Raw genomic sequence first — 23,832 nt, forward strand, 5'->3', positions numbered from 1 at the left:
TACCTCGGATTGCGGCTAAGTCGACCGAACAAATGAACCCCGTTGGCATCCCGTAATGAATCCAATCAGATACCCCTCTCTCGCATAGCGGCTTTATTACAAACCGACCAAGATAGTTACTAGTTACACGAGCTTTCTTCGCTCACTTTCCCGATCGTTCCGCTTTCGGAGTTCATTGTGTGCAACAGCGGATATCTAATTAACAATCATCAATTCTTTTTCTACGGTATTCTACGCCGGTTGTACTATGCAAGGATCAGCCGGTTATTTTGTAATGTGAATTTTAACAAAGGTGTGTAATTTATTCGCAGAGTTATATAATTTCAAGAGTTACAGGATTGTAATTAATTGAAATTAGAAAAATGGAGAAAAAAATATTAATTTCAAGTAAAAAAATGTTTCTTTTTCTCAAGAAATTATGTCAAAGCTTGCTCGTCTCGAAATATTTCGACGCTGTGTGAATACACGATAAAACATTGCGTAATCAATAAGGCATCTGCGCAGTATTATGGCAGGTAACATCGACAAGTTAAATGCATAATAAAGAGGTGTTAGTGAAGTGCAACTTCTGCCCGCAGATGGCGAATAAAAATAGATACAAATCACGGTCTAATGAACTATTACGGAGTTTACACCGTCACTTATTCATGGAGTGAGTTTATTTGCTGTTATATCTTCAAAAGAACACGCATGTGCGAACACGTACGCTTGATGAACAAAGAAGGTAATACAACGCGCATCATCTCTCAGTGAAATATGGTATCTACCGTTGTAATGATTGTGAGAGCTTAAGACTTTCTCGTAAAACGCGCCATAAGTGAGCAATATGCAGAAGTTATTTCGTGACGAAGTGATGTAATAAACTTCTATCGGACAATGCCTTATCTTTCGAAACGTTGAAAAGCTTATTATCCAAGAAGCATTAAAAGAAACTATTCGCCCATAAAAACATTGTTTTCAAAAATAGTACAATAGAAATAATGAAATTATAATTAAAAAATATAATTATCATAAATTACACAAAACAATATATTTTTTTCTCTATTTAAAAAATTTACAGTTTATTAAGATAATTTTTTTTAAGATAGTTTATCTTACGATAATAAGAAACGATGTATTTATTTGAATGAAAAATGCAACAAGGCACAATTTTATCTTTGGCTGTAATATAACGTGTTAATAAACTGTTATTCTATTTTTGCAGCGTATTGCACTTTGAACCAAATTAAATCTCGCCAATTGATTGATTTTATGTACAAGCAAATAATGGTTTACAAAATGGCTTTTACACGAGAAAAGGTCGATCGGTATTAAAGTTCACGGTCAAAGATTACAAACTATTGCAGATTCTATTGTAACGACAACTTCCTCGTTTGAGAGTCTCAGGGACGTGAGAAATGCATTTTGTATCTTTTATCATTCTAATGGTACTTTTCATCAGAAGCTATTCATTATTTCGAATAAATGCGATGTCATAGCTGTGATAAAATAAAACGATTATATATGCGAGACGCCATTTGATATAAAGCTGCTGCCGGTTTTAACAAGACGGTTGATCTGTATCAATATGTCGATTTCTATTTCTCGTTTCATTGACCGATGTGAACCTGGCGCCCGACTTTATGAAAAAAAAAAATTAATAATATAGTTCGTTTGTACGTCGTTTGTACCTGTTTGTACCACACTTTTTTTCGTTTGTACCTCAACCGGTTCGGAAATAAAAAATAATCAAAAAATGGCCAGCGCTCGACTTTAAGATATTTTAATTTCATTAATGCCATTCGATAGAGAATCGTTTGTACCTGTTTGTACCTTTTTTCAAATCGTTTGTACCTCAACCGGTTCGGAAATACGACCATTTTTAGTTTTAGAGTAACGCTATACCGATATTTCCGCTATTTTTTTAGATATCGCAAAACGGCCAACGGGGTTCGATAGAGAATCGTTTGTACCTGTTTGTACCTTTTTTCAAATCGTTTGTACCTCAACCGGTTCGGAAATACGGCCATTTTTAGTTTTAGAGTAACGCTATACCGGTATTTCCGCTATTTTTTTAGATATCGCGAAACGGCCAACGGGGTTCGAAAGAGAATCGTTTGTACCTGTTTGTACCTCTTTTCAAATCGTTTGTACCTCAACCGGTTCGGAAATACGACCATTTTTAGTTTTAGAGTAACGCTATACCGGTATTTTCGCTATTTTTTTAGATATCGCGAAACGGCCAACGGGGTTCGATAGAGAATCGTTTGTACCTGTTTGTACCTCTTTTCATTTCGTTTGTACCTCAACCGGTTTGGAAATACAGCGATTTTCGAGTTTTGAAATTAACGCTAAACTCGTATTTCCGCTATTTTTTTAGATATCGCGAAACGGCCAACGGGGTTTGATAGAGAATCGTTTGTACCTGTTTGTACCTTTTTTCAAATCGTTTGTACCTCAACCGGTTCGGAAATACGACCATTTTTAGTTTTAGAGTAACGCTATACCGATATTTCCGCTATTTTTTTAGATATCGCAAAACGGCCAACGGGGTTCGATAGAGAATCGTTTGTACCTGTTTGTACCTTTTTTCAAATCGTTTGTACCTCAACCGGTTCGGAAATACGACCATTTTTAGTTTTAGAGTAACGCTATACCGGTATTTTCGCTATTTTTTTAGATATCGCGAAACGGCCAACGGGGTTCGATAGAGAATCGTTTGTACCTGTTTGTACCTCTTTTCAAATCGTTTGTACCTCAACCGGTTCGGAAATACAGCGATTTTCGAGTTTTGAAATTAACGCTAAACTCGTATTTCCGCTATTTTTTTAGATATCGCGAAACGGCCAACGGGGTTTGATAGAGAATCGTTTGTACCTGTTTGTACCTTTTTTCAAATCGTTTGTACCTCAACCGGTTCGGAAATACGACCATTTTTAGTTTTAGAGTAACGCTATACCGATATTTCCGCTATTTTTTTAGATATCGCAAAACGGCCAACGGGGTTCGATAGAGAATCGTTTGTACCTGTTTGTACCTTTTTTCAAATCGTTTGTACCTCAACCGGTTCGGAAATACGGCCATTTTTAGTTTTAGAGTAACGCTATACCGGTATTTTCGCTATTTTTTTAGATATCGCGAAACGGCCAACGGGGTTCGAAAGAGAATCGTTTGTACCTGTTTGTACCTCTTTTCAAATCGTTTGTACCTCAACCGGTTCGGAAATACAGCGATTTTCGAGTTTTGAAATTAACGCTAAACTCGTATTTCCGCTATTTTTTTAGATATCGCGAAACGGCCAACGGGGTTCGAAAGAGAATCGTTTGTACCTGTTTGTACCTTTTTTCAAATCGTTTGTACCTCAACCGGTTCGGAAATACGACCATTTTTAGTTTTAGAGTAACGCTATACCGATATTTCCGCTATTTTTTTAGATATCGCAAAACGGCCAACGGGGTTCGATAGAGAATCGTTTGTACCTGTTTGTACCTTTTTTCAAATCGTTTGTACCTCAACCGGTTCGGAAATACGGCCATTTTTAGTTTTAGAGTAACGCTATACCGGTATTTCCGCTATTTTTTTAGATATCGCGAAACGGCCAACGGGGTTCGAAAGAGAATCGTTTGTACCTGTTTGTACCTCTTTTCAAATCGTTTGTACCTCAACCGGTTCGGAAATACAGCGATTTTCGAGTTTTGAAATTAACGCTAAACTCGTATTTCCGCTATTTTTTTAGATATCGCGAAACGGCCAACGGGGTTCGAAAGAGAATCGTTTGTACCTGTTTGTACCTTTTTTCAAATCGTTTGTACCTCAACCGGTTCGGAAATACGACCATTTTTAGTTTTAGAGTAACGCTATACCGATATTTCCGCTATTTTTTTAGATATCGCAAAACGGCCAACGGGGTTCGATAGAGAATCGTTTGTACCTGTTTGTACCTTTTTTCAAATCGTTTGTACCTCAACCGGTTCGGAAATACGGCCATTTTTAGTTTTAGAGTAACGCTATACCGGTATTTCCGCTATTTTTTTAGATATCGCGAAACGGCCAACGGGGTTCGAAAGAGAATCGTTTGTACCTGTTTGTACCTCTTTTCAAATCGTTTGTACCTCAACCGGTTCGGAAATACGACCATTTTTAGTTTTAGAGTAACGCTATACCGGTATTTTCGCTATTTTTTTAGATATCGCGAAACGGCCAACGGGGTTCGATAGAGAATCGTTTGTACCTGTTTGTACCTCTTTTCATTTCGTTTGTACCTCAACCGGTTTGGAAATACAGCGATTTTCGAGTTTTGAAATTAACGCTAAACTCGTATTTCCGCTATTTTTTTAGATATCGCGAAACGGCCAACGGGGTTTGATAGAGAATCGTTTGTACCTGTTTGTACCTTTTTTCAAATCGTTTGTACCTCAACCGGTTCGGAAATACGACCATTTTTAGTTTTAGAGTAACGCTATACCGATATTTCCGCTATTTTTTTAGATATCGCAAAACGGCCAACGGGGTTCGATAGAGAATCGTTTGTACCTGTTTGTACCTTTTTTCAAATCGTTTGTACCTCAACCGGTTCGGAAATACGACCATTTTTAGTTTTAGAGTAACGCTATACCGGTATTTTCGCTATTTTTTTAGATATCGCGAAACGGCCAACGGGGTTCGAAAGAGAATCGTTTGTACCTGTTTGTACCTCTTTTCAAATCGTTTGTACCTCAACCGGTTCGGAAATACAGCGATTTTCGAGTTTTGAAATTAACGCTAAACTCGTATTTCCGCTATTTTTTTAGATATCGCGAAACGGCCAACGGGGTTCGAAAGAGAATCGTTTGTACCTGTTTGTACCTTTTTTTCAAATCGTTTGTACCTCAACCGGTTCGGAAATACGACCATTTTTAGTTTTAGAGTAACGCTATACCGATATTTCCGCTATTTTTTTAGATATCGCAAAACGGCCAACGGGGTTCGATAGAGAATCGTTTGTACCTGTTTGTACCTTTTTTCAAATCGTTTGTACCTCAACCGGTTCGGAAATACGGCCATTTTTAGTTTTAGAGTAACGCTATACCGGTATTTCCGCTATTTTTTTAGATATCGCGAAACGGCCAACGGGGTTCGAAAGAGAATCGTTTGTACCTGTTTGTACCTCTTTTCAAATCGTTTGTACCTCAACCGGTTCGGAAATACAGCGATTTTCGAGTTTTGAAATTAACGCTAAACTCGTATTTCCGCTATTTTTTTAGATATCGCGAAACGGCCAACGGGGTTCGAAAGAGAATCGTTTGTACCTGTTTGTACCTTTTTTCAAATCGTTTGTACCTCAACCGGTTCGGAAATACGACCATTTTTAGTTTTAGAGTAACGCTAAACTCGTATTTCCGCTATTTTTTTAGATATCGCGAAACGGCCAACGGGGTTCGAAAGAGAATCGTTTGTACCTGTTTGTACCTTTTTTCAAATCGTTTGTACCTCAACCGGTTCGGAAATACGACCATTTTTAGTTTTAGAGTAACGCTATACCGATATTTCCGCTATTTTTTTAGATATCGCAAAACGGCCAACGGGGTTCGATAGAGAATCGTTTGTACCTGTTTGTACCTTTTTTCAAATCGTTTGTACCTCAACCGGTTCGGAAATACGGCCATTTTTAGTTTTAGAGTAACGCTATACCGGTATTTCCGCTATTTTTTTAGATATCGCGAAACGGCCAACGGGGTTCGAAAGAGAATCGTTTGTACCTGTTTGTACCTTTTTTCAAATCGTTTGTACCTCAACCGGTTCGGAAATACGACCATTTTTAGTTTTAGAGTAACGCTATACCGGTATTTTCGCTATTTTTTTAGATATCGCGAAACGGCCAACGGGGTTCGATAGAGAATCGTTTGTACCTGTTTGTACCTCTTTTCATTTCGTTTGTACCTCAACCGGTTTGGAAATACAGCGATTTTCGAGTTTTGAAATTAACGCTAAACTCGTATTTCCGCTATTTTTTTAGATATCGCGAAACGGCCAACGGGGTTTGATAGAGAATCGTTTGTACCTGTTTGTACCTTTTTTCAAATCGTTTGTACCTCAACCGGTTCGGAAATACGACCATTTTTAGTTTTAGAGTAACGCTATACCGGTATTTCCGCTATTTTTTTAGATATCGCGAAACGGCCAACGGGGTTCGATAGAGAATCGTTTGTACCTGTTTGTACCTCTTTTCATTTCGTTTGTACCTCAACCGGTTCGGAAATACCACTATTTTTAGTTTTAGAGTTAACGTTATTTTATATATATATATATATATAATTACATTTATAATTCATTATAAATTATATATCTTTATTATAAAAAAATGAATCCCGTTGGCCGTTTCGCGATATCTAAAAAAATAGCGGAAATACCGGTATAGCGTTACTCTAAAACTAAAAATGGCCGTATTTCCGAACCGGTTGAGGTACAAACGATTTGAAAAAAGGTACAAACAGGTACAAACGATTCTCTATCAAACCCCGTTGGCCGTTTTGCGATATCTAAAAAAATAGCGGAAATATCGGTATAGCGTTACTCTAAAACTAAAAAAGGTCGTATTTCCGAACCGGTTGAGGTACAAACGATTTGAAAAAAGGTACAAACAGGTACAAACGATTCTCTATCGAACCCCGTTGGCCGTTTTGCGATATCTAAAAAAATAGCGGAAATATCGGTATAGCGTTACTCTAAAACTAAAAATGGTCGTATTTCCGAACCGGTTGAGGTACAAACGAAATGAAAAGAGGTACAAACAGGTACAAACGATTCTCTATCGAACCCCGTTGGCCGTTTCGCGATATCTAAAAAAATAGCGGAAATACCGGTATAGCGTTACTCTAAAACTAAAAATGGCCGTATTTCCGAACCGGTTGAGGTACAAACGATTTGAAAAAAGGTACAAACAGGTACAAACGATTCTCTATCAAACCCCGTTGGCCATTTCGCGATATCTAAAAAAATAGCGGAAATACGAGTTTAGCGTTAATTTCAAAACTCGAAAATCGCTGTATTTCCAAACCGGTTGAGGTACAAACAAAATGAAAAGAGGTACAAACAGGTACAAACGATTCTCTATCGAACCCCGTTGGCCGTTTCGCGATATCTAAAAAAATAGCGGAAATACCGGTATAGCGTTACTCTAAAACTAAAAATGGCCGTATTTCCGAACCGGTTGAGGTACAAACGATTTGAAAAAAGGTACAAACAGGTACAAACGATTCTCTATCGAACCCCGTTGGCCGTTTTGCGATATCTAAAAAAATAGCGGAAATATCGGTATAGCGTTACTCTAAAACTAAAAATGGTCGTATTTCCGAACCGGTTGAGGTACAAACGAAATGAAAAGAGGTACAAACAGGTACAAACGATTCTCTATCGAACCCCGTTGGCCGTTTCGCGATATCTAAAAAAATAGCGGAAATACCGGTATAGCGTTACTCTAAAACTAAAAATGGCCGTATTTCCGAACCGGTTGAGGTACAAACGATTTGAAAAAAGGTACAAACAGGTACAAACGATTCTCTATCAAACCCCGTTGGCCATTTCGCGATATCTAAAAAAATAGCGGAAATACGAGTTTAGCGTTAATTTCAAAACTCGAAAATCGCTGTATTTCCAAACCGGTTGAGGTACAAACAAAATGAAAAGAGGTACAAACAGGTACAAACGATTCTCTATCGAACCCCGTTGGCCGTTTCGCGATATCTAAAAAAATAGCGGAAATACCGGTATAGCGTTACTCTAAAACTAAAAATGGCCGTATTTCCGAACCGGTTGAGGTACAAACGATTTGAAAAAAGGTACAAACAGGTACAAACGATTCTCTATCGAACCCCGTTGGCCGTTTTGCGATATCTAAAAAAATAGCGGAAATATCGGTATAGCGTTACTCTAAAACTAAAAATGGTCGTATTTCCGAACCGGTTGAGGTACAAACGATTTGAAAAAAGGTACAAACAGGTACAAACGATTCTCTTTCGAACCCCGTTGGCCGTTTCGCGATATCTAAAAAAATAGCGGAAATACGAGTTTAGCGTTAATTTCAAAACTCGAAAATCGCTGTATTTCCGAACCGGTTGAGGTACAAACGAAATGAAAAGAGGTACAAACAGGTACAAACGATTCTCTATCGAACCCCGTTGGCCGTTTCGCGATATCTAAAAAAATAGCGGAAATACCGGTATAGCGTTACTCTAAAACTAAAAATGGCCGTATTTCCGAACCGGTTGAGGTACAAACGATTTGAAAAAAGGTACAAACAGGTACAAACGATTCTCTATCAAACCCCGTTGGCCATTTCGCGATATCTAAAAAAATAGCGGAAATACGAGTTTAGCGTTAATTTCAAAACTCGAAAATCGCTGTATTTCCAAACCGGTTGAGGTACAAACAAAATGAAAAGAGGTACAAACAGGTACAAACGATTCTCTATCGAACCCCGTTGGCCGTTTCGCGATATCTAAAAAAATAGCGGAAATACCGGTATAGCGTTACTCTAAAACTAAAAATGGCCGTATTTCCGAACCGGTTGAGGTACAAACGATTTGAAAAAAGGTACAAACAGGTACAAACGATTCTCTATCGAACCCCGTTGGCCGTTTTGCGATATCTAAAAAAATAGCGGAAATATCGGTATAGCGTTACTCTAAAACTAAAAATGGTCGTATTTCCGAACCGGTTGAGGTACAAACGATTTGAAAAAAGGTACAAACAGGTACAAACGATTCTCTTTCGAACCCCGTTGGCCGTTTCGCGATATCTAAAAAAATAGCGGAAATACGAGTTTAGCGTTAATTTCAAAACTCGAAAATCGCTGTATTTCCGAACCGGTTGAGGTACAAACGATTTGAAAAGAGGTACAAACAGGTACAAACGATTCTCTTTCGAACCCCGTTGGCCGTTTCGCGATATCTAAAAAAATAGCGGAAATACCGGTATAGCGTTACTCTAAAACTAAAAATGGCCGTATTTCCGAACCGGTTGAGGTACAAACGATTTGAAAAAAGGTACAAACAGGTACAAACGATTCTCTATCGAACCCCGTTGGCCGTTTTGCGATATCTAAAAAAATAGCGGAAATATCGGTATAGCGTTACTCTAAAACTAAAAATGGTCGTATTTCCGAACCGGTTGAGGTACAAACGATTTGAAAAAAGGTACAAACAGGTACAAACGATTCTCTATCGAATGGCATTAATGAAATTAAAATATCTTAAAGTCGAGCGCTGGCCATTTTTTGATTATTTTTTATTTCCGAACCGGTTGAGGTACAAACGAAAAAAAGTGTGGTACAAACAGGTACAAACGACGTACAAACGAACTATATTATTAATTTTTTTTTTTTCATAAAGTCGGGCGCCAGGTTCACATCGGTGTTTCATTGAGCTGCACCGGCAGTCTCATTTTTTAGATATAATTTTTTTAATTAAATGCAAATCAAATAAAATACATAAAGTACGTCACACAATATCACAAGTACAATAGGCTATAAATAAGCTTTTATAAAGCTATAATTGTGTTAAAATTAAAATACAAAGCTGATTTCTATTTGTCATTGAAAAGTATATAAGTTGTCTAATTATATTTATTTCTCTTACAATATTATTCATATTTTCAAATAATATATGTATAATAATATAAAGTGATATAAATTATAACAAATATTAAAATATAAATAAAATAGTTTTTAATAAAGATATTTAAAAGTAAAAAAGTGATAAGAACAGAATAATCTTTATACATTAGCGTAATTAATACTTACAACATTATACATATATACAGATCCAAAGTTCAAATTAAAATTTTTAATTTAATATGTCAATTTATATAGATAAGAGTTAAATAAGTTAGAAAGTCATCGACTTTTGCTCTGACAGACTCATTGATTGGAACGCAATAATCTCTGATACTTGAATCATATTATGATACGACATATGTCGTACTTTTAAGTTAATGTTATTTACGTAATGCTCTTTTTCTCGATACGTCGCTATAAAACTGATGCGCATTCTCGATATCGATTGTACGTACTTATCTATAAATACTTATTCCGCACAATCAAAACTAGCGTGTTATGCTGAAAAATTGTTATATATTTTTAATTATCATATCAGTCACGTTTGATAAGTCACGTTGATGTAAATAAATCAAAAAAGATCTTGCTTTTTAATCTCATCACCTGCTAAATCAAACAAGAACGAATAAAAGAATTATTTTACTGAAAAAAATAATTACATATTTGAATACTTTGACTTTATTCAGCAATGCCTTATAATAACGTTTTATATGCAATTATTATATAAATTATTATGTAAATAAAAGTTATTGTCTTACACATTTTCTATGACAAACATTGCATCTACTTGACAAATTTTTGTTTGAGCATAATGAGAATTAAATAATGCGTATTAATTAATGTCCGAATTACTGTTATAAACGCAGAAGATAATAGGCAATTATAATAAAGTGTTTTTAATATTATATTGCTTTAAAAAATATATTTACTTTTTTAATAAAACACGAGCATTATAGATAAAAATAGACTGTATTAATATGAAAAAATATAATTGGAAATAGTACGATTTTTTTACTCTACATTCTTACTAAACAACCGCCGACGAATTGAAAAAATTTGTCGAATATCGAACGAGCGAATGCATCGTTCGAAATAGATTTCAAGAGAGTAAACCTGCCTTTTTCTTAAACACGTTCCCGAAGGCGAGACCGGTGAACGTTTGCATCTTACTCTGCATTCCAGCGCGCGGTTATATCCAGAACAATGATCCGTCCAGGAAAAGAATAATTTACTATCGACACAGCACAGCAGTAACCCGCCCCAGGAAAAACGGTCTTGCGGCGTCAGGGCGCAACATGATTCTCGCATTCGCGAGATCCTCCCTTCTCACGTGACGAAAAGAATTTCAATCACACACAGCTGTCGAACAGCCGATTCACTATTTCACGATCCACCGGGAATATCCGCTTTCTCCCCGCCGACACCTGAGAGTGCATCCCCGAATGCATGCCTGTGGGAATATTACGTGAAATATTCGAGAAAACGCGTCAGCTATCCTTTTTTCAAGTACTCGATCAAATCGATTCTCTCATGATACACGGGTGGTATAAAAAATATAAAGGCTTTACTTTTGAAAAAAATGAGGAAGACGCGACTTGCATTATTAGACTGTATACAGTCAATCCTCGATTCGAGTTTCCATTCAGTTTAGAATATTTACAAGTTTAAAAAAAAATTAAGTACGACAATTGAAATGATATCTGCGATTACAATGGCGAATTTTACACTCGATCTATTTACAACGATGACAGTTTTCTTGCAAGTGGTTTACGTGCGAAAAGGCGGACGTATGTATAAAAATAAGTCGATGGAACGGAATGTCTGGGCGAGAGAAAGAAGGGGAAAAAGAGAGAAGTAAACTCCTTATCTAAGATTAGGAAAAGTCGCCACAGTCTTTGCTCTAGCATTTCGCACTTGCGGGTATTTTAGTCGACAAACGAAACTAATGAGAGTAAATATTATTTTCCTATCACTGGCCATCATGTGTTTTGTAACTCCATATTTTCGAATACCAATCTTTAGAAGACGCCTAACGTGATGTAATTTACGCAGTTAACGTATCGTTATATCTTTTATATATTATAATTTCAAATTAAAATCATTTTTTAAATTCAATTTTTTTATACATCACGATTATTGAATGAATTCTAAGCTAATATATGTTGAAGTTAAAATAATTATTCCTTTTTATTAATAACTCAACATAACTCCCATATATATAATTACTATTCGTTAGTTTACTTTCTCGCTATAATTTACTTGATCTTACAGTGTGATAGCTTCTTCAATAATAAATAAATACACGTACGTTTCAATAAATAAACGACCGTAAACTTGTCTCGATTTTTATTTATCCCATGCATTTATATAAAACATTGATTAACTTGAATTATTACCGAACGGAAAAAGATCGCGACTTGCGAGAAAACTTGCGACGTTAAGCAGACGCGTTTTCTCCGGCCTCGGGAAACTCGAGAGAATTCGCGGCATCCCCGTGCGCGCGAGGAGATATCTATAAATATTCCCCACGCGGTTCTGTCCAGCGCGAAATATTCTCGGCAGCTGATCTAGTCGCGAAAGGTGCGCTGCACTTAGGATCACACTACTCGACGCGCCGTAAAAGAGAGACAAGTGTCACCTTCACGTCGTCCGATTTTCATACGAGAAATCCTCGGCGACACTGTTTTCTCTCGCGAGCGCGAGAGAGAGTTTCTCGGCAAACTCGCCCGTCGGGCGACCGGGCTAACGATTTAAAGAGGAAAAGAGAGAGGGAGATATACAGGCAGACACATCGGGAGCGTGGAAAGAAGAGAGAAAGAGAGACGCGAACGAGAGCGTCGCCGACGTCGCGACGCCCAAGATCGTCCGAGAGACGCTTCGCGGAGGCGGCGGCGGCGGCGGCGATGGCGACGGCGACGGCGACAGCGGCGACGACGAGAGCGCACTGTCAGAGGCGAGCGGCGAGCGTGTACTCGTGACCGAGAATCGCAGCCAGCCAGCCGCTTGCGACACTCTCGTGGATACACAACATCGCAGGTTTTGGCGAGCGTGATCGCGGCTCTCGCCGCCGCGCCGTCCGATCGACGCCGATCGTTCAAGGCCGCTACGTACGACCTTAACCCTCACGCCAATTATGAGGAATTACGTTTCATCTCGCGGTCAGACATCGTCTATGTACACGCAAATTCGTATCTATGCTTGATTGTTTCTTGACGATCATAATCGGAGTAAGAAGGAACGAAGAAGTTTCGACACTGTTCTTGGAGTAATTATAAGATGAACTCACTCTGTCTAGAGAAAAAGAGTGTATATTGACAATGAGTTTAAAGACGAGATAGGAATGGAAAGATGAGAATATGATATAAGGAATAAGATTTTTATTTTTTAATTTTTCTGGTTAAAAAAATTATATTCTTATTCATCAAAGAAAGAAGAAAATAATTAATGTTTTAGCATAAGTTTATTTTGTTATTTTTTTCAAAATATAAATATGAAAATCTTGCAGCGCTTCGTTTATCTAAACATCAACGTTAAAAAATAATTATATTACAATTTTTTATATATGTGAAAATTTATATGGAATAAATTATAAAGTAGCTCTAAAAATTGGATATATTGCATTTTTTCAATTTTTTAAATCTTTTCTGATAAGTTGCATAGATCTAAATCAAATGTTGGTGATTAGATAAGATGCAAATTATTCGCGACTGATCGATAGCGATTATGTTGTTATGTAATATATTTACATATGCTAGTATAATCATATGTTAGTTGGTAGTGAAAAAGTTTTCAGAATTAGAAGACGATAATGACAATAAATGCTTTTAATATGTATTTGTCATACTTTGTAAGTTTTTTACTCGAATAAAAGTACTTATTAAATCTGCTCCGTACTTTTTAGAAAAAAAAAATCTGGGGGAACACAGATTATACTGTATATTTTCTTTTTATGCGATATATATGTCACTTACTAAATTCATAATTACTTTAATATTTCTTATCTTCAGCAATGCATTATTATAAAATTAAATTACGATAATATTTAACATTCAGAGAAAAAGCAAACAAAATTTTTGCCAAAAAACAACAAAACATTATTTTTTACATCATCTTGAGACTTTTACGTTACAAAGCTGAATTTGTACTTTGAAAATATTTAAAATTAAAAGTAGAGTACGCCACAGAGTTATTTTTAATAAATGGGAAAAGCGGACGCCAAATTTGTACGAGAGTATTCGTCATGACAAATAATTGCCAATAAACCGCTGACACGCATCCATGTCCGATATGCGATATATCTTTACATGCGGTGTTAACAGAAATATACGGCGACAGAACAATTACGAACGCGGCGAGGTCTTTTGTATACGTCGCGGGCTCGCTTTCCTGTCATTCGTTATTCCCTAACAATGATGATGAAGCGGGTTTAAGCGCCGCGTGACGAAACGACAATGCCCGGTTACTATTTCTGAATACCTGTGGGAGGTGTAACATATGCACGCGTCGCATACACGAGAAGCACGTACAGGAAATGCGAGTTTGTCATAACTGTATGTGGTTATTAACAGGTGACAAAAACAACACACGTTATATATTTTATCAATGCGAAAGCACAATAGTTAAACATAATAATTAAACACAATTTCCACATTCATTTATATCCAATTCGCAATAAAATTCTATGTGTATGATTTTTTTTATCTGCTGTAATTCAAGAAATTTACAGATGTTCTTTAAACAACACCTTTCTAAATTTCCAGTTTAGGAACAATATATAATATATATTTATTATACATTATTCAAACTGTAATATTTCCTGTTTCCTATAATTAATATTTTATATTAATTATATAAAACAGAAAATGTTACAGTTCGAAAAATGTAATCCGAGCGTTACATATAAAATATTATCAAGACGAATATTGTCAAGTTAAATATTTCAATCTACATATGCACGGAACAAAGTTATTCACATATTAAGACTATAACAATCGATTATTATATTTAAGTAGATAAATAGATGTGAAACTAACGATAGCTAACACTTGTACGTCATGTTTATTTTCGTATAAATTATTTTCTTGTACGTTGACAACGGATGATCTATTTGAGGAGTTATCACATAAACATAAAATATAAAGTGTTTGTAACGGCTGCATTATTTTGTTCTACTTGCTATCGATTATTTTCTTTTGACGCGTTTCATAATTCGACTCAATTGTGTAAAAAGAAGCTATAATTTTGCGGTCATCACGATTTCATTAAATTAGATGGAGTTAAAAGTTGCATGCAAGACAAAAAAAAAAAAAAAAAAAAAAACATTAAAATTTATCTCAATTATAACTTCGCGATCTAAGAAGAAAATTAACGAATAAACTGATTGTGAGAAATATTGTGGACAAGGTCGAGATATTAGTGACAATTAGCGCGTATTACTCTCAATAGGTATTATTTATAATTACTGTAATGTTTCTTCAATGAAACATAATATTCCATAAATACATATCGTGATATTACTAATAATATATCTAGTAATGTGTTTCTAGTGAACATCAGCTGTTTTTTGACAGATCCGGATATTATGCCAGTATTGTATATATGTACAAGTTCTTTTTAATATCTCAATACGACGAAATATGTGTAGTATCGTTCTATCATTTTCCTGGACACCGACAATTTTCACGGCAAATCGATTATAGCGATTCTTTAACATCGCGCAATAGCCCATCTACAATTTGTCATCGCGTTACGATGACGTGACAAATGTACTTGCAGTCCCATCATTATATGTCAATCAAACGAAAAATCGTGTGTGGAAATGACCGCTTATATCGCGGAACGGAAATCGATTGTGGCTTCACAGAAACCATAACTTTTGGTCGATCTGGTCGATTTACATTTATTTTGGTGGTGAAAAGAGACCATGGCCTATTTTCGGAAATAATCATGGAATTTTTGATGAAAACGTGCTGTCACGCAAAAATGACTCTTGGATCATCGCCCTTAAATGCATATATCTGCATATCGATCTCACAAAAACGCTTGTACAATCTCCATTATTAAATATTTTACGATAATATTCTCGGAAGTTTTTATTTAACTTTTAGGTCATAACGAAATGTCACTTAAACTTTTCACTCCTTTGGTGCTTTTATTCGACTAGATAAAATTTAATGAAACACACAATGAAGTACTTAATAAAGTTTATATACTTTACTTATCCAGCATGCTAAACATTTTTTCATGATTCTTTTGCCAATCAATTTTACATACTATTTGATATTTAATATTAAATAAAAATAATTATTTATTCATAGCAAACATACCTTTTCTTCAAGATTAATGAAGTTTAATAAATCTCTCCGTAATTTTATTATTATTTAATTGTTAGACCTTATATTCATTCTAAAACGAGTCTATGTATATTCTCGATTATTTTTTATCAGAAGCATGTCTCTGCATTACTTTCCTTTTACTGAAACCTGATTCTAGAATTCCATGCTATTTCCGTACATCTGCGTCCTTCCTCATATTTTCCTGTATATTCTCTTAAACTCTTTTCTTTTGATAAAAATCTTGCTATTTTTAACAAAGAGGAAGCTAATTTCTCGCGCACATTATCTGGGCCCCTCAGTAAGCTGTCGAAAAAACAGCCACGACACGAAGCCTGGAATGCGCCATCAGTATTGACTATTATTAGCCCGCTTTCTATTTGCATGCCGCTCAAAATAGAGAAGACGCCGTTCTCCTCACCGCGTAGTTAGTTTTAACGGGTGGGTGGGACAACCGATGAGATTTTTGTATGATTTCATTAACGAGAGCGTTATTGCACATGCCGCAACAGAGTTTATTATTAGTCTATAAAAAATAAATATACGATAAGAAATGTCACTTATTTTCGCCACATCCCATTGTTACAAAATTCTGATCAAATTTTCTACGACGTGACGACGAAACAAAGGGATTATTATATATATCTACAATTTTAAATAAAATATTTAATTCTAGAGAGATAGTTTCCAGAGAGAAAGAAAGAGTTACAAGTAATTGTGTAGAATTTGCTATTATTAACATAAAAAATATATTTGAACAAATGTGTTAAAAATGCAAAGAAATGTATAAGATTAAATAATTATATAATCATAATAATTTCTGTCTTAAAAATATAACATTTCTATTGGATCACGTATTGCGTGCCATTATATTTATATTATTATTATATTTATTTATATTAATTACGCGTTTATTGTTGTCAATTTTATCTAGAGATAGCGACTCCAGCTAAAAAGGTTGACAGAATCGTCTGTTAAAATTGCGCGTAAAAATGCTACAAAACAGCAGTTGCACGTGTACATACACATATCAATATACAATATTAGTAAGTGTTGTTGCGACATAAATTGCATCACTTTGAGTGAACATACAAATGCAATTTCCACTCTAACGCGTCGCGACTTGGAGCCAAAGAAAAAGAGAGAGAGAGAGAGAGAGAGAGAGAGAGAGAGAGAGAGAGCTGTCATAATACGTATGAGATACTTATTTTAGAAATATGCCGTATCACATGCTATCGTCAGATGAATCAATGCAAAACGGGCGCGAATTACCTCGCTGTTGTTAAAACCTTTTCACTTAATGCAAGATTGTGTGCACGGATTTGAAATGTGTACGTTTTACGTACGCATCATCTTTCGCGACCAATTAAAGTTTGACACACCGTTCGCTGTCACGTGGCGGTTGGTGTGGTGTCAAATGGCAGCATAAGTATACGTAACAACCACGCGCATGTGTCACGTGTGTATGTTAAGTATATATAACGCATGTTTGGCATAGGATCAATGCGTGTTTAGTGCCATTGATGCCTTTGTGTAATCATCAACTGAAGAGGAAAAAAATTCGGAAGAGCAAACGGATAATTCTGCAATTGTGTATGAGAGATCCATCGAAATCTTTGTCAGCTTTCTTTTTTAGAATAATTATTTTGTATTTATTGACGTAATATTGAAAATAACAGCGTATGAGAAATGCTTATTATTAAACAAGAGTTATTAATTGTAATTCAAATATAAATTAAATTAATAAACAAAATCAAAATAGAAAGTAAAAGAGCGCACTTTCTTCTTTCTAAAGACTACCGTCATAAGCAGACCGAATCTTGCGTTAATAAACATTTACGTAACGTCACGTTACCGTTACGTGTAAAATTAACACGCGATATCGATTATATATCGATGAGATACAAAAAATAAAATTCGATCGATACGACAATAAATTTAATGTTAATTATTAATGAAATAGAAGCTTCAAATTATTCAAAGTAACTGCTTAGACCCTAACTCACTTGTCATAAAAAGATAATGCAATTCTATCTCTATTTCTATCTCTCTTTCTTTTAATATGATTTCTGCATAAAAATTTCCATATAACCGCATCACTTAATATCAGGCGACGTATACATAATTTATAAAGAAATCTAATTAATCCACGACAGCCTGTTGCAATTGTGATATCAAATTTTAGCATGAAAATATTAATTAACGATCGCTTATCACTTTCTTTTTTTATCACGATATCAATTAATTACAATTAACACACATGGGTGGCCGGTACCCGTGCTTCTTGTAATATTAGCCTTTGACGTCACAGATGCGCCATCTAGTTCGCAACTGTTTCAACCCCGATAACAATCCTTATCTGACTCGGTGAATAACGTCTACAGTTAGATCGCTCATTGAACGATATCAATCATAATAAGTGCTTCACTATAAGCATGGGCACGTTTTTAGCTCGTTGCCAAGAATATATTTATTGCTCAATTGCAAGAAGCCATGGTCATACGCGAGAAAAAGCAAATGTGACAAGAAATATTGTTATAAAAAAAAAAAAATTATAAAAGATCATGGATAAGATCTACAAGATCTATATACATATATGAACAAGCTAGATAAATTAATTCACTCAAGTTAATTAATTTGTTTCTTACTCTCTGGCACTACTCTTTTATGCTCTCATGTTTCTAACAGTATCACAATTAATGATTTGATAAATTTGACAAGTGATATAGTGTTTAAGATATAGATGTTATAAACTAAGATATAACATCTAAATTTAATGAATATTCTCTCCTATTATTATTTAATTACGGTATCTGGAATATTTCATTGCAAGTTTGCAAAAAGTTAGGCATAAAATAAGATATATCGTGCAATTTGCTACTTGTAATCAAATACTGATTCCTCATGGAAGAAGTTATGCAATTGTGAAAAGTTATATAGATATTGTATTAGTCACAGGCACATAAAATATTCAATACATGATTATATTTTATATTCATTTCAAGTATGTCAACAACATTTTACACTCATACATATGCAAAAAAAAGGTTAATATAATTTTTTATATTGTATCTTATACTTTCATTACTATATAGTCTAAATTTATATACTTTGAAAGATGTTATATCTCTAACATGTAATAATAATAAACTGTTAATATTAATTATATAAATAGTCTTTCACAATTATGTAGCCATGTAAAAAACAGCACTATAATACAGATCACAGAAACTGTATCATAATACAGAGATCAATAAATATATCGTCGCAAAGGGTAAAAGGTGCTATTATTTGTTGAAAGCTATACATTACATGTGTTCCAACGAGACCAATATACTATACGTGTAACTCTTGCTACGTAGAAAAATTTTCTTCAATGAATTTGCATCTAATACCAGAGATATTGAATAAAAATCCAAGCATAAAATCCAAAAGCTAAATATGCACGTATGAATATATATTAACGCATGTACTCTTAACTTTCGAACGGACAAAAGGCAAGTAAAAAAATGCAAGATGTCGAAGTCTTCTCGGCCATGCGGCCGATCTGTCACCGAGGAATTCGCGTCGGAGACGTTTCTCGAAAAGACACGCGACTCGTCCGCCGAAACAAGGATGCGTTCCATCGTGCAAACGCACATTATTCGAGGACAAAGTAGGACGAATTACTCGCGGATACCGACGATCCACGTTGACAGAAGTTACAGGGGAAGAGGATGGCGGCGGGAAAAAGAGGGCGGGGGACAAACAGTGGTAGAGAGAGAGAAATATAACCTCACCTCGTCAACGGCGTCGACGTCCTTGCCGTTCTTCGCCTTGTCCTTGCCGCTCTTCGCCGTTTCCTGGAACAGAAGCGGAGTGAATTTCCAGCCGCTGTGCACGAGGACACGGGCGAGACACGACGCGCTTTCGCACCTCGCGACATTAACGCGCGAACGGATTAATAGCGACGGAGAGAAAGACAGAGACGGAGAGAGAGGAAACGCGTCGGTGAAAATGCACACGGGACGAGAGAAAGAGAGAGAGAGAGAGAGAGAGAGAGAGAAAGAGAGAGAGAGAGGAGAGGAAGAAAAAAAAAAGGGAACGTCGTCGCGCGTGCGAAAAAAATAATCGTACCATTGCGCTCGTTTCGGGCGCGCGGCCGAGTGAGCTGCAGCGCGCGTCGTCGTCGTCGTCGTCGTTGTCGTCGGCGACGTTTACACGTCCGAGCCGAGAGAGCCGAGCCGAGCCGTGTCACGGAACGATCGCGCGGCGCGATTAATCCCGGTCGGTGGCGAATCGAGCCGAAGTTGTGTGTCTCGAACAGAGGGCGGCCTCGCGCGCGGAATCGAGATCGGGTCAAGAAACCGGAGTCACGCTACATCCTCGGGTGGCTGACGAGAGGTCCGTTCGCCTGTCGGGTGTCGGGGTTGTTCCCCCGATCCCACTCTCACCTTCTTTCTCTCTTTCTCTCTCTCTCTCTCTCTTTACGTCTCGCCTTTTCTCGCGCGTATGCGACGGAGACACCGTTCTCTCTTTCTCTCTCTCTTCCTATCTTCCTCTCCGTTTCGAGCCCCACATCGTCACTCGTCACCACCGGATAGATGAGCGTTTCTCGCGCGCGCACGATAAACTTGATAAACTTGATAAACTGTTTATAAACGGCGACAACGATGACGGACTACCATGACAAACGTACCTTGTCCTTCTTCGACCGGTTCGACATTTTATCGGCGGTATCGGGAACGCACGATCGAGTCGGACGAACAGAACTGTCTCGGCCAGTCGCGCGTGTCACGTGTCAGTGCATCTCTCGTGGATCGTGGATCGTGAACCGACGAGTCGCGCGCGTTTGCGACGGTCATTGGTTGAAACGGACACGGAGCCGCTCTATTCGCGACTCAATTCTACCGAGACATCTTGAAGAAATTCGCACTTCATGGCGATTCTGCTAAAATAACTAGATTCGTGTGCGCTTGCGCGGCAAACTTTGAAAATTCGCGTGCAGCTTGAAGGATATATTCAGTGATGTCTACGATGAATTAAAAATCAATTTATTTCAGTTTGCTGGGAGGAATCTTTTTGCTTGATAAGTATGGTAAATAATTTTAAATGCATTTGAAATAATATTTTAATTACTTCTTATATTCTTTTTCGGTATAAAAATAAAACTACGTACGTAGGCTAAAGCGACAACGTGCAAAGAAGCTATTCAAAGATGGGAGGAAAAAACAGGATTAATCGCGAGCGAACAGAAAGAAATAATTTTATCCCTCCAGTGGCCTCCAATCGAGAGAATGGATAATAATTTGGCGGTGTTGATCAACGTCGAGTTTGTTGTTCTTAAATTAACAATAACATAAAACATTAATAATGTATTCGAGGAATGCATCAGTTAAATAATCTCCTTAAAATCTCCGTTTGCAGAAAATTATCTTTGTCAACAAATATGATTGAAAAGATCAGTGGTATTAATTCGTTGAAATATTTGAAGATCTTATCCCTGAGTAGAAACAATATTAAAACATTCTCAGGATTAGAGGCGGTTGGAGACCATTTGGAGGAATTATGGATATCTTATAATTTGATTGAAAAAATCAAAGGTGTAAATGTTCTCAAAGCGCTCAAGGTCTTGTATATGGGCAATAATCTGGTGAAAGATTGGGCGGAATTTAATCGTTTGCAAGAAATACCCAATCTTCAGGATTTGTTATTCATTAACAATCCAATATGCGAGAACATGGATGTGGAAACGTGGCGCGCGCAAGTTGTAAAACGATTGCCTACCTTAAAAAAACTCGATGCAATACCAATTATGTATGCCACATATTTCTTGTTGTTATCTTATACAACCGTGCGATGCCACTTTATACATATTGTAAAGCTTTTCTTTCTTTTCCAGCCATGCAGGTGATTAAATTAAACTATTAAAAGTAGAAAACATTAGAGCCAGAATAGGTTTGCTTCGATTAAAGTAATATAAAATTTATATTTACATTATGCAAATTAGTTAGACAATAAAATCTTTGTTACAACAGTAATAATGTTTTTAAGTGGAAAGTTTTGTTGTCTGTGTCTTCAGATATTTTTTGATGATACTTTGTTCCTCTAATTTTAACACAAGTTTAATAGTTTTCGACTTTCATGTCATTGAGTCCAAGTTCTTCATTCTGTTCGAAACTTCTGTTGTATTTTGTAATCTTTAATCTATCGTCAGGTCCATCATCAGAAAGGCTTTGCACATAGCTATTTCCGGCCGGATCATCTAAAACTAGAGTTACTTTTTTTTGACCGTCTAAAACCTCTTCCAAATGAGCAATAAATGTCTTCATCCTCTTCCCGGTCTCTACATCACTGCTGTCTCCTGTGAAAGCCGTAGATGAGGATAACTGTTCTTTTATCGCTGTTATTATTCCTTCGACAGTCGTGAATCGGCCACCCAAAGCAGCTGGACCGACTTCTAATTCAAATTCAGGTATCTCCATGTCGCAAGTTTCGGATTTCAATAAATCGCGACTAAAATCTTCTTTGCCTGTTACCGTCACTTCGATTCTGACTCCCTGAGGTTCGATTCCACCGCCGCTCTTCACCTCGTTAGTTCTATGACCGCAAGACTCGCAGAGTGTAGCCATTATGACAATTTCTTTGAAATGTGGTATATCTTAACATTGTATTAAGGAAAAATATTATGTATAATTTCCAAATAAATTAACATTCATGATACAAATGTGCCTGTGCACATTGATATTGATAGATTGAAGATTATATACAACTTGTTTTAGAAATAGCAATAAATTTTATATATTCATAATAGTGTAATATGTTAAAACTAAAATAACTAGTGTCAATTAGTAATTTGGAGAACAAAATTTTATAAGTAAAAAAATATAATTATATATAATTAAAGGATACTTGTCAGTTTCATATTTGTTTCACAAGGACTGTTGCAATCCGGGCAATTGGTAGGGAAGGACAACACTTCACCTTCGATTTGTTCCAAAGTATATTCTCCTTCCTGTATAGGTTTGAGCAAAGCATCTTCATTGTCCGAGTAAATTCCCAGAGTACAATTCTGCTCTTTCGTTCTTTTGAAGTAAGTTACATTACATTGACTATCTTTGATCGGTGCTTTTGGATTCTCCACATGAATGTTTCCCGAGATATCTTGAAAAATTACAATGAATGGCTCGTCAAGTATTTTCAGTGCATGTAATTTGCTGATAAATAGATCTATCTCGATTGCAGTATCTGGAAATTCTTCCCGACGTCTTGGCTGATCCTGCTCCAAAGCTCTAATACTCCTATCAATTATTCCTTCTATCGTTGTAATTTCTCCCTTTTGTGATTGCGCAGGAATCTCAAAGTCCAAGTGAGGAATATGAATGCTGGTATAATCAGATTTAACCACTTGACGATTCAGATCCTTTTGTGTTGCCACTTGCAATGTTATTTTGACACCTTTATCTGCTATCTTTCCACCACTTTGTATCTCGTTATTTTGATAGCCACAGTGTTCGCACTCAAAGGACATGAGTACCACATCTTTGTAATGTGGTATTTTCGTTAACAACAGCCTGGTAATGCCCTGATAAATATTCAAAACAATCATTAAAATACATGCATCTCATAATCGTAAAGGACATATTTCCAGCTAGACTAGACAAATTAAACACGATGTTTGTTCAACTTACATTTTTCCCGCATTCCACGCATAAGCTCTCGATCTCCGTGATTTCCGGCTCTAAATCATTAGCAGACAGCTCGCAAAAAATCGGCTTTTTGGTTTTTTCACTCCTCGTCTGTCTCTCCTCGGCTGCCATTTTGAGGTTATGTGTCACGTAACCTCGTCGCACACGTGACATGCATAATTATCGACTGTCGTCAAGTCAGTTATCGACTAGAGGTTCAAAAAATGTTAGGCGGGTGCGTGATAGCGATATTTACCGTTAT

General features: G+C 36.4%; 3 protein-coding genes across 7 annotated transcripts in view; 1 reads left to right on the forward strand and 2 right to left on the reverse strand.

The window, feature by feature from the left end:
• Positions 1–20,699, reverse strand: part of LOC140668746 (serine/threonine-protein phosphatase 2A 56 kDa regulatory subunit gamma isoform) — a 30,057-nt gene extending 9,358 nt beyond the window's left edge. The window contains exons 1-2 of one of the 4 annotated variants that reach the window (XM_072898038.1): positions 20,582–20,699; positions 19,683–19,745 (exon numbers count right to left, since the gene is read on the reverse strand). In XM_072898038.1, coding sequence (XP_072754139.1) covers positions 19,683–19,745; positions 20,582–20,608 — 90 coding nt within the window. In that variant the 5' untranslated portion in view covers positions 20,609–20,699. Of the gene's footprint in view, positions 1–10,688; positions 12,523–19,682; positions 19,746–19,818; positions 19,878–20,019; positions 20,173–20,581 lie in introns of those variants that run through there. The other 3 variants (XM_072898039.1, XM_072898041.1, XM_072898040.1) reach the window with 3 other exon arrangements.
• Positions 20,700–20,763: 64 nt separating this feature from the next.
• Positions 20,764–21,796, forward strand: LOC140668754 (dynein axonemal light chain 1). Its single transcript, XM_072898055.1, has 3 exons — positions 20,764–20,980; positions 21,066–21,214; positions 21,310–21,796. Exons 1-3 carry the CDS (start codon positions 20,978–20,980, stop codon positions 21,794–21,796), a joined length of 639 nt encoding a protein of 212 aa, XP_072754156.1. The 5' UTR covers positions 20,764–20,977.
• On the reverse strand, positions 21,007–23,730 carry Zpr1 (zinc finger protein Zpr1). Of its 2 annotated transcripts, XR_012047230.1 has the most exons (4): positions 23,574–23,730; positions 22,795–23,467; positions 21,879–22,543; positions 21,007–21,806 (listed from the first exon to the last, which is right to left on the reverse strand). XR_012047230.1 is itself a non-coding variant. In XM_072898047.1 (3 exons), the coding sequence occupies exons 1-3, from the start codon at positions 23,700–23,702 to the stop codon at positions 22,008–22,010; spliced, it is 1,338 nt and encodes a 445-aa protein (XP_072754148.1). In that variant the 5' UTR covers positions 23,703–23,730; the 3' UTR covers positions 21,852–22,007. The 2 variants fall into 2 exon arrangements, 1 of the variants encoding a protein (XP_072754148.1); XM_072898047.1 differs by lacking the exon at positions 21,007–21,806 and having other exon boundaries at positions 21,852–22,543.
• Between the last annotated feature and the right edge of the window lie 102 nt (positions 23,731–23,832).

The sequence above is a fragment of the Anoplolepis gracilipes genome, chromosome 8, assembly GCF_047496725.1.
Source record: "Anoplolepis gracilipes chromosome 8, ASM4749672v1, whole genome shotgun sequence".
In the NCBI taxonomy this organism is placed as follows: Eukaryota; Metazoa; Arthropoda; class Insecta; order Hymenoptera; family Formicidae; genus Anoplolepis; species Anoplolepis gracilipes.